The sequence below is a fragment of the Chaetodon auriga genome, chromosome 6 (assembly GCF_051107435.1).
Source record: "Chaetodon auriga isolate fChaAug3 chromosome 6, fChaAug3.hap1, whole genome shotgun sequence".
NCBI lineage: Eukaryota > Metazoa > Chordata > Actinopteri > Chaetodontiformes > Chaetodontidae > Chaetodon > Chaetodon auriga.
This window is the reverse complement of record NC_135079.1, coordinates 18,513,644-18,528,766: the sequence shown is the minus strand read 5'-3', so window position 1 is coordinate 18,528,766 and position 15,123 is coordinate 18,513,644. Positions and strand designations below refer to the sequence as shown.

The 15,123-nt window shown below is 40.6% G+C and overlaps 1 protein-coding gene across 3 annotated transcripts; it reads right to left on the bottom strand.

The window, feature by feature from the left end:
• Window positions 1-2,209: 2,209 nt before the first annotated feature.
• On the bottom strand, window positions 2,210-14,605 carry nap1l4a (nucleosome assembly protein 1-like 4a). 3 transcript variants are annotated; one of them, XM_076733025.1, is made up of 15 exons: window positions 14,542-14,605; window positions 13,486-13,523; window positions 11,765-11,837; window positions 10,764-10,908; window positions 10,017-10,103; window positions 9,423-9,557; window positions 9,255-9,326; window positions 9,013-9,152; window positions 8,623-8,768; window positions 6,576-6,595; window positions 6,333-6,452; window positions 6,116-6,151; window positions 5,946-5,999; window positions 4,358-4,388; window positions 2,210-4,007 (listed from the first exon to the last, which is right to left on the bottom strand). In XM_076733025.1, exons 2-14 carry the CDS (start codon window positions 13,499-13,501, stop codon window positions 4,383-4,385), a joined length of 1,050 nt encoding a protein of 349 aa, XP_076589140.1. In that variant the 5' UTR covers window positions 13,502-13,523; window positions 14,542-14,605; the 3' UTR covers window positions 2,210-4,007; window positions 4,358-4,382. The 3 variants fall into 3 exon arrangements, with proteins under 3 accessions (XP_076589140.1, XP_076589138.1, XP_076589139.1); XM_076733023.1 differs by lacking the exon at window positions 4,358-4,388; XM_076733024.1 differs by lacking the exons at window positions 4,358-4,388; window positions 14,542-14,605 and adding an exon at window positions 13,628-13,646.
• Between the last annotated feature and the right edge of the window lie 518 nt (window positions 14,606-15,123).

Here is a 15,123-nt window from a genome sequence, read left to right as displayed (position 1 = left end):
TGCGCAAAGGAGGTAAAAGAAAGCAAAACCTCGCTGAAGTTTCTCTATTTTCATTCTTTCAACAGGAACAAACATTTGCCTTATGAATGGCTGGCTCAGTTTCAGGGATCCCTCTCACTCTCTAGATCTCACACTCAGATGCTGCAGCTGCTGCTACACCTGGGTTTACCTGTCGTCTCAACGTCTAAAGACAAAAGTATTTCTCATGATATACTTTTCTAACGTAATCTCAGGAGGCAGAAACACACTTTACTGATTTACAAATGCAGATGGATTCATCTATAATAATTCATAAGTACTCATTTATACTATGGATAACAGTCCCACAGTGTAGAAATACTCAGTCAAGTAAAAGTAGAAAGTACAAGAGTCTTTCTTTACTACTTAAAGTACCAAAACTAAAAGCACTCATTATGCAGAATGACTCATTTCAGAATAATGCATATTGTATTATAACAACTGGTGCATTGATATGTGCATCACTTCAGCATTGCAGCTGTTGGAGGTGGGGTTATTTTTGAATTGAAACTAAATCAATGCATTCTGTAGGAGCCACCACAGTTTGTTTGAACTGATATTTCCTTATATCCCTTGATTTGTCTGATAGACATGTGCGACAAACTGGAAGCAGGCAAGTGCATAAGTCCAGCAGCACAGCTCGGTTTCGTTTCCCTGGCCGTGTTGCAGAGAGCACAGAAATAAGTTAAGACACAATTGGACTTTTGTTACAGTGAAGCAATCCTCAAACCCCCACACAGCAGCCACGGTCTGAATAGTGTCTTGTTCACAAGTCTGTAGAGCAAAATTACAGAAATTACAGAGACTGGAGAGACATTTCAGTTTGTGTTTTGTCTGCTGTGAGGGATCAGAATCCACTGCTGCCTACTTATTTTCTCCAAACTATCAAAACCCCTAATGCACGCTATCATTACAAACAGTAATTATAGCCTCAGTGTTGACAGTCATCTAGCCCTTAATCATAAACTTGATCTAATCCAGACTTTTGTTTTCTCACACCGTCACATGTTGTCACCTCTGTTCCCATGAAGACAGAGGCTCTGGAAGTGTTGCTGATGAGCTGACGGGATAAGCGAGCGCCGGCCTTTCAGCACTCAGCAGAAAATCTGAGTTGCTAGGACACAGCGTCGCCATCCTCCTCCAGAAACTTTAGAGCACTCAGCCATTATCTCCCACAATGCATTACAAGGGTCTCTCAGAGGAGCGTACATGCTTTCTGTATCTGTAAGACTGAATTCCAGACACTCTGGTTGCCTTGAGTGATGTTGGGCAGACCGTCAGTGAATTCCTCCAGCCTGGACGCCACCACGCTGTTACAGAGGCATCATGGTGTTGGCGAGGAAGGAGAGGGCCAGTTCCTGCGTTCTGGTGCCATCGCCTCGCTCTAAGCTCTTGCTAATCATTTGCACATTGTCACCTGATGCTTAATAGTGAAGTCCGTGTGTGTGGCTTTTCAGTGTCCAGTCACATTGTGCTGTTAATAGTGTGCGCACTCAGCCAGGGAAAGTAATCTGAACAGATAATCTGTCTACAGCTGGACAGATGTGGAAAGCTGTCCAGTAAGACCAGTCTGTCACTGGTGACCATGAAGCTGTAAAGGACCGTATGTGCCTTGCTCAACAGGCCTTTTTGACTGGAGACATTTTGACATTTCACAGTGGGAAAAACAGATGTAAAGAATAAAATGAATGACGGCTGAATTCCATTTAGCTGCTTCAGTTTCAGGGTCCTGCTCATGTACATGTCAGCTCACTGGGAGACTTACATACATTCATTTTATTAGTAACATCTGTGCTTTTTTCTACTGTGGCAAGTTAAAACGCCTGCTGTGAAAAAGGATTACAAGTCCTTAAAATCAGTTTGAAGAACATAAAAATCTCACTTTTGTTTTTTCACAGCCCTCAAGCTCTTAACTAGGATTTAGATCCGTACACCAGTGGATTACAACCTGGGGAACATGACGCCTTCAACAGGTCCTGAGGGGTTTGTCAGATACTTAAAGGGCCAGAAAATAAGAAAAATATTCTTCAGTTACATAAACTCAGCATTTATTGTTTTGAACCTTATCACTAATCTTACGTTAATCCATTTTTCATTTTTAAAGAGACATTCTGGCCGAAAAGCTTGGTAACATCTGCTCCACACGAGTGATAAATCCACAAAGGACAGAGGACACACACAAAAACACATCTCCATGTCGCACAACTTTAATAGAATATTTTAACTAACTCTGTACAAATCGAAAAGAAATATTGCGCAAGTAACAAATTGTGAATAAGAACCAGTTAAGGCCATTGCTAGCACACGGTCCAATGTGGTAGATTTGAAGATGTCAACCGTGGCTCTGAGAGATCTGTCCAACAAGATCTACAATCGTTCTTTTTAAAAAGAGAGAGGGGTGTTGGGGGGGTGGGTATTCATTTCGCTGTGACTGCTAACGCTGGCCAGTCACCAGGCAAAGGTGTCCAACCAAACGGCCAAAATCCAAGTGCAGTATATAAAATACATTGGCAACCTCATCTATTTGTTTTCCACAGACATTCTACTGAATCATTAGACAATAACAGAAATATATATATATATATTCTTTAACAACTTTAAATGCAGAATTAGATTACACTGTGTTAATGACAATTGGCAAACAATTAAATAAAAGGACGGTGGGTTTCGTCTTTCATTTTGGCTTGTTGGCAGCAGAATTTGCATTTGATCCAAATACCCGCACACTGTCCCGTCACTGACTTTAAACGACATTTGTTAAGAACTAGATACATACCAGATAGTGATAACTTATAAACAACCACAAAAGGCTGCGGGTTAGCCACTGTGTCTGCTTACATGCGTCATCTTTTAGGGAAATATTCACCAGACTGGATGTGATGCTCGGGCTGGGACAATCCAACAAGCTGAAACCAACCTATGTGGACAGAAATGTCTGCTTTTCAAATGTCTCCATATTGGAAATTGTTCTTATTATCATTATTAAAACAAGTTCAAAGAGCATTTTCAGGGGTGGCGGGGCAAACGGAGAAGAGCAATATATGAGAGTGCTGAAATATGACCTCATGCTTGTTAAATGATCTCAATTAGAGTCGTGTGTCCACTCGAGTGCTCAGTTTAAATGCTTGTTAAGCCCAGTGCACCTGGGCAGAAGTGAGCCGTACTAAAGCAGAACACATTTGTTCAATGTTTGAGATTCATTTTGAGAATAATAAAAAAAAACACAATTTGGCAGTATTCGCATTTTGATGATCAGTTAGGCCCAAATAAGATTTGAGCCAATGATGCTTGAGCCTATTACTTGCGGCTGGGCCTTAAAAGTTCCCAAAATGCACCACTTCATACAGCTGCATGACACCAGAATAAATAGTCCAATGACATGACAATGAATATTTAAAAAAAGTAAATTAAATTCAAAATGATACATTGTATGTCTCTTAAAAAACACCCTAAACAAAAGAAAAACACTGCAGCGACCCCAGTGAAAGATTAAGTCAGACTTGTTCAGCAGTTTCCTGGTAAACTCACACTTCTCTTGTTGGCATTAAAAAACCCTGAGTAACTGATTTATTTCCATGAAAACTAAAGTTGGGAACCATTCACTTCCTATCGTTTTTTTCCATTTGATGTTCTGAGGTTCTTGGCAGTAGTAACCTACTCCAGCTTACCAAAAGAAGAAGACTGTCCCTGTGGGATGCTGTGGTACTTTAATTAGAGTCAAGTCGCTTCCCGCTTTGAGTTCGAATGAAGCCAAATAAAAAGGGGGTGAGATGGGCGCAAGACAAAAGAAAAAGAAGTCATGCACATAGTAAAAACACAGTTTGGTTTGCGTTCTATTGCGTTCAGATGAGTTCATAAAAGGGCAGAGCCTGCAAGAGTAGGAGGACTTGCTGATTGGCTAAGAACTGATTTGATGGACAGCAGGTCTCCGCCTCCCCTGATCACCCCGGTTACTGCTGTTTGCATTCGGCTGGCTGGGGCTGTTCTTTCTGTGGGGAGCAGACGGAGAGAGACCAGATTAGAAAACACAACGACAGACAGCTGATGAAACCACTGGGCTTTAACTAGCAAGAGGCTACGAAAGCAGGCGCTAGAGAAACATCTTCTTAACCAATAAAAGGGACAATGTTAGAAACCTGGGATGGGACTACAGGAGGAAAAACAAATAGATGGAAAGAGCAAAGACAATAGAAGCCGTAACTACCCAAGATGTGAGTTGAGGGTCCTAAATACCCTGGACTACTGGGAGAATCAAGGATGTAGTGAAAGAGAGAGGCAGCCAGAATAATAAACCAAAGTGTATAATGTATGTGGGACGCCATCCTTATTTCTCCCTTACCTAGAAATGCATGGGGTGAGAATGATTACGCCTGTAATGGAGGGGAATCCAGGGAAGGGAGAGACAACAATATGCACAAGTTTAATCGTCACATTCCTTCATGACATAGTGAGCACAGTGAAACACAGCTGAACTTGGTGAATGGGCACACTGAAGTCCTGAGGCAGAATGAATAACTGAACAGGTACCACGAGAGAAAAGCTCAACACAACAAGCTGCTAAAGAAGCTCATTCACAGACAGAGCAGCATTGTGGGTCACTCCTGATAATACTGCTTACAGGCCATGCTACGACCTCACTCACTACCAGCCTGGAATAGCTCATAATGGATCACCTCACCAAACTATATGCCCAACTACGCCACATAATAAATGACTCATTCACTGCGGCCATTATGTAATAACTTGTAGCCAATGGTGTGAGAGAGTAAGTGCAGGGAAAGAAAATGCTTCTCCTTCTCAGGATAGATTGCTTGTCAGAGCTGCAGCTGGAAATGTGAGACGCAATTAAAGAACTTTCATGAATATATGAATTAAAATTCAGATTCTCATCATCATGGGGCTCAAGTGAATGAGAGACCTAAATCTACAAGTACTTGATGTCTATAACAGCCAAATAATAGATTGTCTAGACTTTGTCTTAGCTAAACCTTGCTAGGTTACTGCTGCCCATATAAACAGTATCATCAGTACAGAGAGGGCCAATAAGACAGAACCCTCGTAACAATTTGATCCTGTGTAAGAGCATAATGATTTTGCGGTTAATTAGCAAGAAGCATTGGACAACAACTAGTACATTAGATGAAAACCGTGTGTCAACTTCATTCAAACCATGTCAGATAATGTTTGCAGTGGCATCTCCTGAGTGCATCCCTGAGTGCAAATTAAACTGCGGTGCCAGTCTTTCTTCCCACAGCGTTCAAAGCTAAACCAACAACCAACACGATAGGAGCGTTTATCTCTGCAGATATGTGACCATACCATGGACCACTGAGCGCCAACATGATATGATCTTGGACCGGCAAGACTACATTTTATTTTATGCAAGTATGATGATAAGTTGAACTGAGCTGAATATTTCCCCCGTGCGGTAATAGCATCTCCAAGATATTCAAATATGGATAACAAGACTGCCAATTCATTCCAAATGAAGTGCCTCATGCAGTGAAAATGCTGTAAATACTTCTATCATTTCCTTCAGCGCTGCATGATGCAAATGCATTTCTCTGGTTCTGCCTGTCTTGAGTATGTGCCCACATGAACAGTAACAGAAATACATCTTGATACACTTTCAGTGGCTTTAAAACACAAAGTGGACTCAATGGCTTAAATTGTGGAAGACTTGTTTTTACACATGAGATAAAAAAATGTCCCCTCTTATTTCAGAAGCCCTCTCTGAATTCCCAGGATTGCTGTGCTGTTCCAGGGGGCTCAGTTCAATTCTCAGCTCCATAAGCTACCTGACACCACCATCACTGCACCAATACAAAGAGTCACATTGAAAAAGACTCATCGGAATGCAAACACATCACCAGCAGATGCACAATCAATACTCGGATCAGACAAAAAGGTCAGGAATTCATATTGACCTTGGGGTCGAAGTCTCCCTCGTCGTCGTCATCATCACCCTCCTCATCCTGCTCCTGAGACACAAAAACAATTGTAAGAATGGTTGTGATCATACAGCCCTGTGTAAGCAGTGATGTCCAGCTGTGTGGAACAACATCACATTCACAGTGTTGAAGTGGGAATTGCTAACCTCTTCGTCTCCCTCTTCCAGCTCCTCCTCTTCAAACTGCATTCAAAAAATAAAATTGATAGTGAAAACATACCCACATGTGGGACAGCAAAGACAATGTCAGCTCATATTTCCTCAAAAGATTTTTTTTTTCAGGCTGCAAACATCCCATCTTGTGGCCTTTTCTCTGTTCAGGTTTGTGTGTGTGCATATGTGTGTGCATGTGTGTGTGTCTCACACTCTCATCATCTTCCAGGGCCTCTCCAGTGAAATACAGCACTGCTCTGGGAACTATTCTCTCACGGAAGAAATGACCGATCTCAAAGTCTGTGGCTAGGGTGAACTCAGAGTCTTCATCCTGTAAAACAAGAACACAAAGCGATCATTTTCACACAGCTAGGAAGCTAAAGAGATTGATGGAGAAGAAAGAGGAAGTAAAACTGATGGGGATTTTAGGAAGAATAAGCTACAGTGTACTCACCATTTCTCCATCCGGTGAAGCTGTAACCATAAAGGAATATCATTTAAGCAACAAACACCACAACACACTCTTTTACAGTGACTATACAAGGCAGTTAAGGTCAGATGAAAGATGGAAAAATGGGATTTTAAACAGCATGCTGATTTTAAAATGACCAGCAAAGCCAACACTCACATTACATTTGTTTTATACTGTAAAATCTTTCACTGGGGCATCTTTGGGATTACCTTTAATTCAACCAACGTCTGAAAGCCCATTTAAGGAAACAACTACACTCATTACCAATGACATGACAGTGTGAGGTCACATCATTCACAGAAAGTGACAGGCTGTTAGCAAACAGTTGTGCACCACTGACTAACAGTGACATCATCCCCTCTTTCCCCACCTTTCTACAATACTGTATTAGGGGAAACTGCTTTATTACACTTAGACGGTTCTGTACTTTACACTGTGAGCATCAGAATTTGATCATTTGAGTCCATCAAACATATCTTTGGCATGTCTGCACTGCATTTCTTGTTACTTATTTGCTGACATATACACTAATACCAATGCATTTGCAGTAAGTTAATATTGGCCTTGCTCTACTTAAAATGCAGGATTGATGGCAGGTTGTGCAATGAATCGATCAATGTTATGTTTAGCTGTTAGACAAAAACATTCTTCTGCTTTCTCACATAACCTGATAGAAGAGATATGATTGATAACAAAAAATGCACTTCCTCTCAAGGCAGATGTAGATATGAAAAGTTGTGTTTGTGTTGTTTTGTTGCCATTGTGGAAAAAAAAAATTACAAGAATGAATTTCTTCAAAAATTCTGCAGTGTTCATCAGGAAGAGCTTTTGCGGTGGGATCTACTCTCTAATCCAATCTAATAGCAAACTTCAAGTAAGAAATACACAATAGATCGTGTGGACTGCACGGCAGTCAAGTCACATGCAGTCTTTGTGCATGTTCACATGATCAGCGATGGATGGCTTATTCGCTAATGGACATCCCAAACACAGAACTGCACACCTGAACACACTGGACAAAGAGCTATTTATATGCACCAGTCATATACCGAGGCTATGACTGAACCAGTAAGACAAACACTTGCTCAGCCAGTGAGTGATCAGGTCAACTTGTCAGAATAAGCCCAGGCATGTCTGACAGGTAAGATGACAACACAGGAAAGGTAGTAGATATTAAAGTAGGTGTATGCTGTCTAACTTACTGATCTTTTAAGAGAGAATGACTAACTTCAAGATCTTCTAGACGGACCTCACCTTTGATCAGGACAATTGTGCCAGTAACGTTACCTAATGTCTTAACGTTTCATCAGAGTTAAGTTAAAGGCCTTAAAGAAACGCTTCTCTGATTCTGAACGTGTAACAGTGATTGTCTTCTTTTTTTAATTTTATCACTTATTTATTCTTTTGAAACTCTTTGAGAAGTTGGGACTAATTTGTTAAATGTTTCAGGTAGTAGCTGGATAGGTTGTTGCTTTGTCAGTGGTCAGTTAACTGACTGTTTAGAACCACAAAACTCTAAACTGTGTAAGGTGGAAAATAATGGTAAAACCAAAGTTGACATAAATGCTCCACGGTCCAGTGTGCACGGCTTCATGTGCAAAGCCAACATCAGTGAGCAACAGACTGTTTCAAGGACATGCAGCAGAGCAACTGCAAAACCCAAAACAGTTTTAAGACTCTGGCGCCACCTGCTGTTGAATTCAGCTTCATGCAGTAGCCGACGTTAAAACCACATGACATGCGTGCTAACATGCTGCCACGCCGCCTGCAGATGAACACAAACATGCTGACTGTCCAAGCAGTTCTATCTGTGTGTGGCTCTCCCTCTCAGAGCTTTCAGTGATTCAGGGTTTGTTCAAGAGGTTTGTGTATGCAGCTAACAGAGCACAGCTATGAATTTTAACATTCACTGCGCTGTGAGACACATAGATAAGTTGGTGACAGGAGGATTAATTGCAATGACTGTTACATTTAGACCTCCTGAGAAATCCATTCCTCTTTGCATGTCTATTTCTGTGTGTTCTCTCACCTTTGACAGGGTTAAAGAAGTTGAAGAAAGAGTCGTTGGGGACCTGTTTAGTAACAGTGCGGACTGTGCCACGGCCTTTATGCTTCTGCTTCTTCTTAATGGTTTTCACCGTCACGTCCTTCCCCTTGTGCCAGTCTATCTGACAGCTAGAGAGAGGAGTTGTGCAAAAAAAAGTGAGAGGCGGCAGAAAGCAAGGACACAAAAAAGGTAAAAGTTGGGAGTGCCAAGTGGAGGTTGATATGTGGGATGTAAAGTCAAGAGAGATTAATATAGAAGGAGTGAACAGAAATGTTTTGCAAACCACACAATCTCCATTTTTTCCTTAAACCTCAACATCGTATGTGTCAAATCCACAGGTGAACAAACATGCTTCTGTGCTCTGGCTCTTACCCTTCACAGTCAATGATTTCTGGCCCCTCGAATGAGAAAGGGTCTGAGGCATCAGGCTCTGACTTCATCTTGTAGACTTTAGTGAGGACAGCATTGTTGAAGTAACCATTGGGCTCAAAGTGGAACTCTAATGTAAAACTCTGAGAAAGTTCAAGCGAGACAGATAATTACACTCAGCATTTCAGCCCTACTAAGTTCATTTATTTCAAATGATATCATTTTTACAACATGATGATACTGACCATTGGCTGTCCGGGCTCAGAAAACTTCACTTGAATATCTTTCAAGTGCTTTAGGATGGGCTCATCATGTTCCTGATGGTACATGAACAGTCAGATCAGTGACACGAGTTCAGAAATGGGGCGCAATGTGTATAGGTCCAGAGTGAGAGATCAATCATTTCAATGTACCTGTAGCATGTCACTGAGCATGTCCACACTCTTGAATATGGTGAGCCAGAACTCAGGGATACCTTTTGGATCTTCCTCTGGCGTGGCTTCCTCTTTCTTTGCATCCTCAATAGCAGCTTTTTCCTTTACCTCCTCCTGAGGGAAGTGCAGCAGAGCACTCATCAAACTTCACTGTTTGAACAAACAGCTTAAACAATCTACTTTAAGCTTTCAAGTGAGTCATTGAGATCAAGATCTTTGACAAGATACAGATTTTCTGTGAGCAAAAAAAATCAAATACAAACAAGATCGCTACACAATCAGTGAGTCACACAGTCCTCACAGTTTGTTAGTCCCCCTGATCTCCACAACCCTGTCGTTTCCTGTTGAACACAATACTGTTTGCCCAAATATGTCTGTTTTGGTTTGCTTTACTGAAAAGGAGGCAGATGTTGAAAATCATTTTTTCCTGTGTGTCCTGCACGTCATGTCCTTCACCCACCATGGAAAGATAAGCTTTGTTCTTTTATTTAAATTGACTTGGCAGATATTTTCTTTTGTTGTGGAAAACCAGAAGTACAATTTTGCAAAGTACCAAATCAAAGGAGTACTTACGGCTAGCTCCTCCTCTTCCTCTCTGTCACTGTGCCACTCACACTCTTCGTCTGTGGGTTCCACTGTTCCTGTAACAATTTCTCGTCTCTGTGACACACACAAACACACACACACACACACACACACATGCGCGCGCACACACACACACACACACACACACACACACACACACACACAGATTATGACAAACTTAATCATTTTTGAGAAGAATTTGGGAATATTAGCATATTATCTGTACATGAACAAGCATTAAATCAACAAGGCTGAATTATTTTCAGCTAGCATGCTGAAATCAACACCATTTTGGAGACAGAATGACACACACACTGACATATATATACACAGTATACACGCAGCACAGACAGGTGCAGCAGGATTACAGCTGCCAGTCTCCAGTGCGACTAAGAATGGCTGAGTTCCTGTCACTCGCTCTGGAAATAGCCTTGACTGACAAAACAACAGTTGACTACTCGTTGTGGCAGTTTTCAATTTAGCACCAAGGATGCGTCCTCACTGTCCACATATCTGACCAGAGAGACATACTTCACCACCCATTAGTGCAGGGAACACAAGTGATTCTTAAATACTTGGCATCTTAACAAATAACAGGCCTTATTTGTTGAGACCTTGTTTTTTTTAAACTTTTTTCCAAGTCTTTGCTCTGTTTGCATTAACATGAAACAAGCAAGGTGTTAAAGTCAAGTTAAGTAAAGAAAAATTTCTGTGTAAGAACATTATTAATAGTACCTTCTCGAATAGTGGCTGATAGAGGGCAGCATACTTCCTCTCGAGCTCATGGACCTCCTCGTAGAATTTAGCCTCTATGTTGGCACATTGCACCTGTAGCCTTTTAAGGGCATGCACTCGCCTCTTCACTACTTTGGGAAGCATGCTATGAGAGGAAAAAAACATGACAATTGACATGAATTCAAAAAATCTATAGTCAAAGTAATATAATGGTCTATGTTAAAGTAAAACTGCTATCCTGAACCAATTCTCACACAGTCTTGAAGTGTTTAACAGGGGAGTCCTCAACTTAGAAGGCTGGGAACCACAGAAGGATCTCAAAATGGTTTAAGATAAAGATAATTTTGTTTGTGTTTGGGTGTGGTAGTCAATGTGACTAAGAGAAAGCAATGATTAATAACAATACTAATCATTATTATTAATATAATCTGCTGTGTGTGAAATGTCCAATGCTAAACATAACAGAGTAGTTCACTATATTGAACCTCAATTGGATAACTTAATATGTTTTGATATTGCATACATTTAACTTTGTAATCAATCTAAGTAATTAAGCAAGTATTAAGTATTTCTCATCAAGATAAAAACTACCACATGATATCAAGGTCAAAATCAGATCACAAGTACTTCACCAGAATTATCACCTTCGGTACAGTACCATATTTAAGTCTGGAAGTTACTGTAATTTTCATCTTTTGGCTAGTAAGTGCCAATTATATCAACATGCAGCTGACAACTGTGACCAAAACTTTGGCATTTTAAAAAAGCCAATATATCTCCACAAGCAGTAAATAATATCACAGTGTCCAAGGCCCGTACAAATAAAAAGGCTGTGTGCTAATAATTGTTCATTAATAGGTATAGGATTTTAAAAGCAGTTGCCATTTTCCCAATGCCATCCTAAGGTGTTCAGACAACTGATGTTAACAACGGCATGGTGTGACCATGATAATCTTTCCATTTTTACCTTCTTTTTCACAGCATAAACAATCTTCACTGACCTTTCCAAGAAGTGGTAGCTGACAGGTCTGTCCATCTGCCCACCTGGATTTTGCATCCCTTGATCCCCTTTACCTACCAAACCAACAAATAATATTAAAACAGGTATACCTCTCACATTATCATTACATAAACTGCTTAGTAAAATGACAAGAATGAGGGTTATGCAACTCTTTTATTCATGTCTGTTAAATAATAATAAAATATACCCAATACAATAGCACTCATAAATAAGTAAGTCAACCTTGCTAGGTTCTGCTTTTCTTCAGACTTTTTCAGAGAATATGGATTAAACTCTAGGGTTGAGTCAGTTTCCAGTTTTGCTGGTCTAGTCTGGTGTACACCTTAAACCATTTTGATTCTATGTGAACCGGCTGAACCGGCATTTGTCATTGTGGGAAATCCTTGAAAATTCTGGCATTATCTTATTAATACAAACTCTACAACAAATGAAAATTGTTTCGGGGGACAGGAACCCTACATTTCTTAACAAGAGGTTTTTTTGTTGAACAGGGAAGAGTGTGCTGATGACATACAGCAATGGGCTCCCAGTTGCAAACTGAATACATGGGGCGCACGCCCTACAAGGGGATAGCGTTAGCCTGGCCCTGAAAAAACGCCTTGAGGAAAACGCATTCACTTGCAAAATTCCAGTATGGTTTTTGAAATTTTGATTTTGATCTGATTTTGATATCTTTTGCAAGCTGCATGGGGCTGCACTTTTATTTACTATTTTAATGTTAAACTTGTTAGATTATGTTCCACTCAGGAGCAGCTGAGTCACCTGTAACACATTGTTGTAAAATGCGGTATTACCAGCAGCTAGTTAAACAGGCAGCTCATGAGGGCCTTGTTTCAGACACTGATTAGCATTTACAGTAATCAATAGCATCAAATTTGTGTTATGCCCACCGGCCATGCAGCTAACACCAGCAGATTTATTAGCTGACTCTGCCCAGGCTGGAAGCTCCCAGTGAACACAGCCAGCTGCACTTAGCAGCCATCACAAGTTACTTTAGTAACAAGTTAAGTTATCTGTCCATCAGGAAACTCCATACATCACCTTGGTACTAACTGTTGTCAAACTTGCCTCTGTCAGTCTCAGGGCTGTGTTTGGTCCCCGTTAGCAGTTACTTTAGCAACAAGTAAAGGTATTTGTTCAAAGTTGAGGCAGCCAGAGCACATAAGAGGGAAAAACAGAAAATATTTTCCCCACAAAATATGGTCCACTTTCACCTAAATCAGTGCACAAAGTTATCAGTTCCTGCCCATAGAAACACTCTGCTCTGGCAGCATCCTTCTCTTTAAACATCCATGGTCGTGTCATAAAATTAGCATATGTCTCCTTGTGCAGGATGAGTCATCAACATTTGAAATTCCTTAATGACAGTCTCTAAAATACCATTAATAATACCCACTAAATGACTTTTTGGCAGTGTTGGGTTAGATAAGTTCCTGCCGTATAGGTGATGTAGATTGTGTGTGATAAAAACGCTAAAGTACTGTTTTGACTTCATGGGAACTTTAATCTCAAACTGCTTTGAAAATGTGAAAGTTTCACTTAATGCGCGCTTATCTTTTTTCTACATCTATACAGACATGAATATGGAACAGCTATTATTAAACTGTGAGTCAAAACAGTTTGAACCACCTGATTTATTATTCACTTGACACTTAAACACTTAAAAAGTTCACTTAAAAATAACGTTACGTTTGTACTCACCTTTATTGGCGTCCATTACCAAGTGGCAGCTCCTTCCTCTGACAGAAACAGAACAATTTTATTTGACATATACACATTATAAGTCACAGACAGTAATTGAGTAACTTACTGACAGAACCAGCAACTGAGTTGGGAAAAATACCTCTCTGCTGTTATTCACCAGCGAGTGCGGGTGTATTCATTCTTCTGCATGTGACACGTTTTGGATTATTACAATATACTACTATTATTGCCACAAAATCATCAATGTTCAAGTCTCAAATATAACACCCATAGCTTCACGAGAGGTACAAACTGAAATAAACGTCAGCAACAGAGGAAAACAGAGCGACTGACAAACCAGCTGAGCTAACTTTGACCAACAGCAAACCTGGTGTTGAGCGAGCGCAGGCCGATGACGCATTGACATGCTAACGGCAGCTGGGCAAGGCTATGACAACAAAAGTTAGCATATCTCCATTTACAACAAGTAAAATGACTATCGCAGCCTCTGACAGTCACAAGGGGACACTGATGAAACAATATTGAATGAATCTACGCGCCTACATCGGTTTACCAACAAGCGCATACAGCATTAATTACCACCTAGCATGGGCGGTGCCAAGGATTGACAGGAGATAACCGGGGTTGCTAGCTAGCAAGAAACTAAGAGCCAACGTGCTATGAACAATGCTTTAGTTAAGACCAAGTGCGAAGGTTAACACGTTATATTAACCTTTTCTCCCGCATTCGTATCAGACAATCGGGATAAATGAGGCCAATGACTGGTTAAAGCATTGATGCTATTCCTTTCAGTATGCAGATAAAACTAGCTGTTAAGATAAGAGATATGCTACTAGCTAGCCGCATTCGAAAGCTAACATCAGCTAGCTACCGTTAGCTCGCACGTTAATAAAAGCACCAAGAGAGAAAGCACAATGTCTTGAAGACAGTTCATCAGCGGTCTGTCAAATTAGACGAGATAACTCGTAACGTTAATAATCAATACGCTAACATGGCAGCAAATGCTCGTATTAATGGAATGTTTGTGCTCAGTAGCTGTTTTAGCAGTCTTACCTCTAGCTGAGCGGAATTCAAGCTGGTCGCGTCGCTCACGCGTCTTCGCTTCAACCCCCACGCGCGAGCAACACACGCGCTCCAGCATCCTGGACTCTCATTGGACAACTAATGAAGGAGGGCATAGTGCTGCATTCAAGTACTATGCTGCGAAAATGTCAGTTGAGGGGCCACCTACGGTGTTACCTTAAACAAAAAGACAAGTTGAAGATACATCCAGTGTATGGTATATGTATATGTGTGTTTATGTCTGTACTTACACAGATAAGTCAGACAATCTAATTCTAATGTCTAAGCCGAAGTGGCAATCGTATTAAACATCAGATTTGGACAAAAAAAAATAAGCACTTTTCCTGAAGATATCTCAATTTTGTGAGATTCATGTGCAGCTTCATTAATAATCACAGCTTTCACATTTTTGTCTCCAGCGACCTTTTCTGACGTAGTAGACAGACCACATATCCACACAGATGTAGATGTTTTGACTAAATTTATGAACAATAAACGTACAAATGAGGTGTATCTGTGAGTAATGAGTAGACAATATCTGTGTAAGTGTGTGAATGTGAAATAAATCCTTGA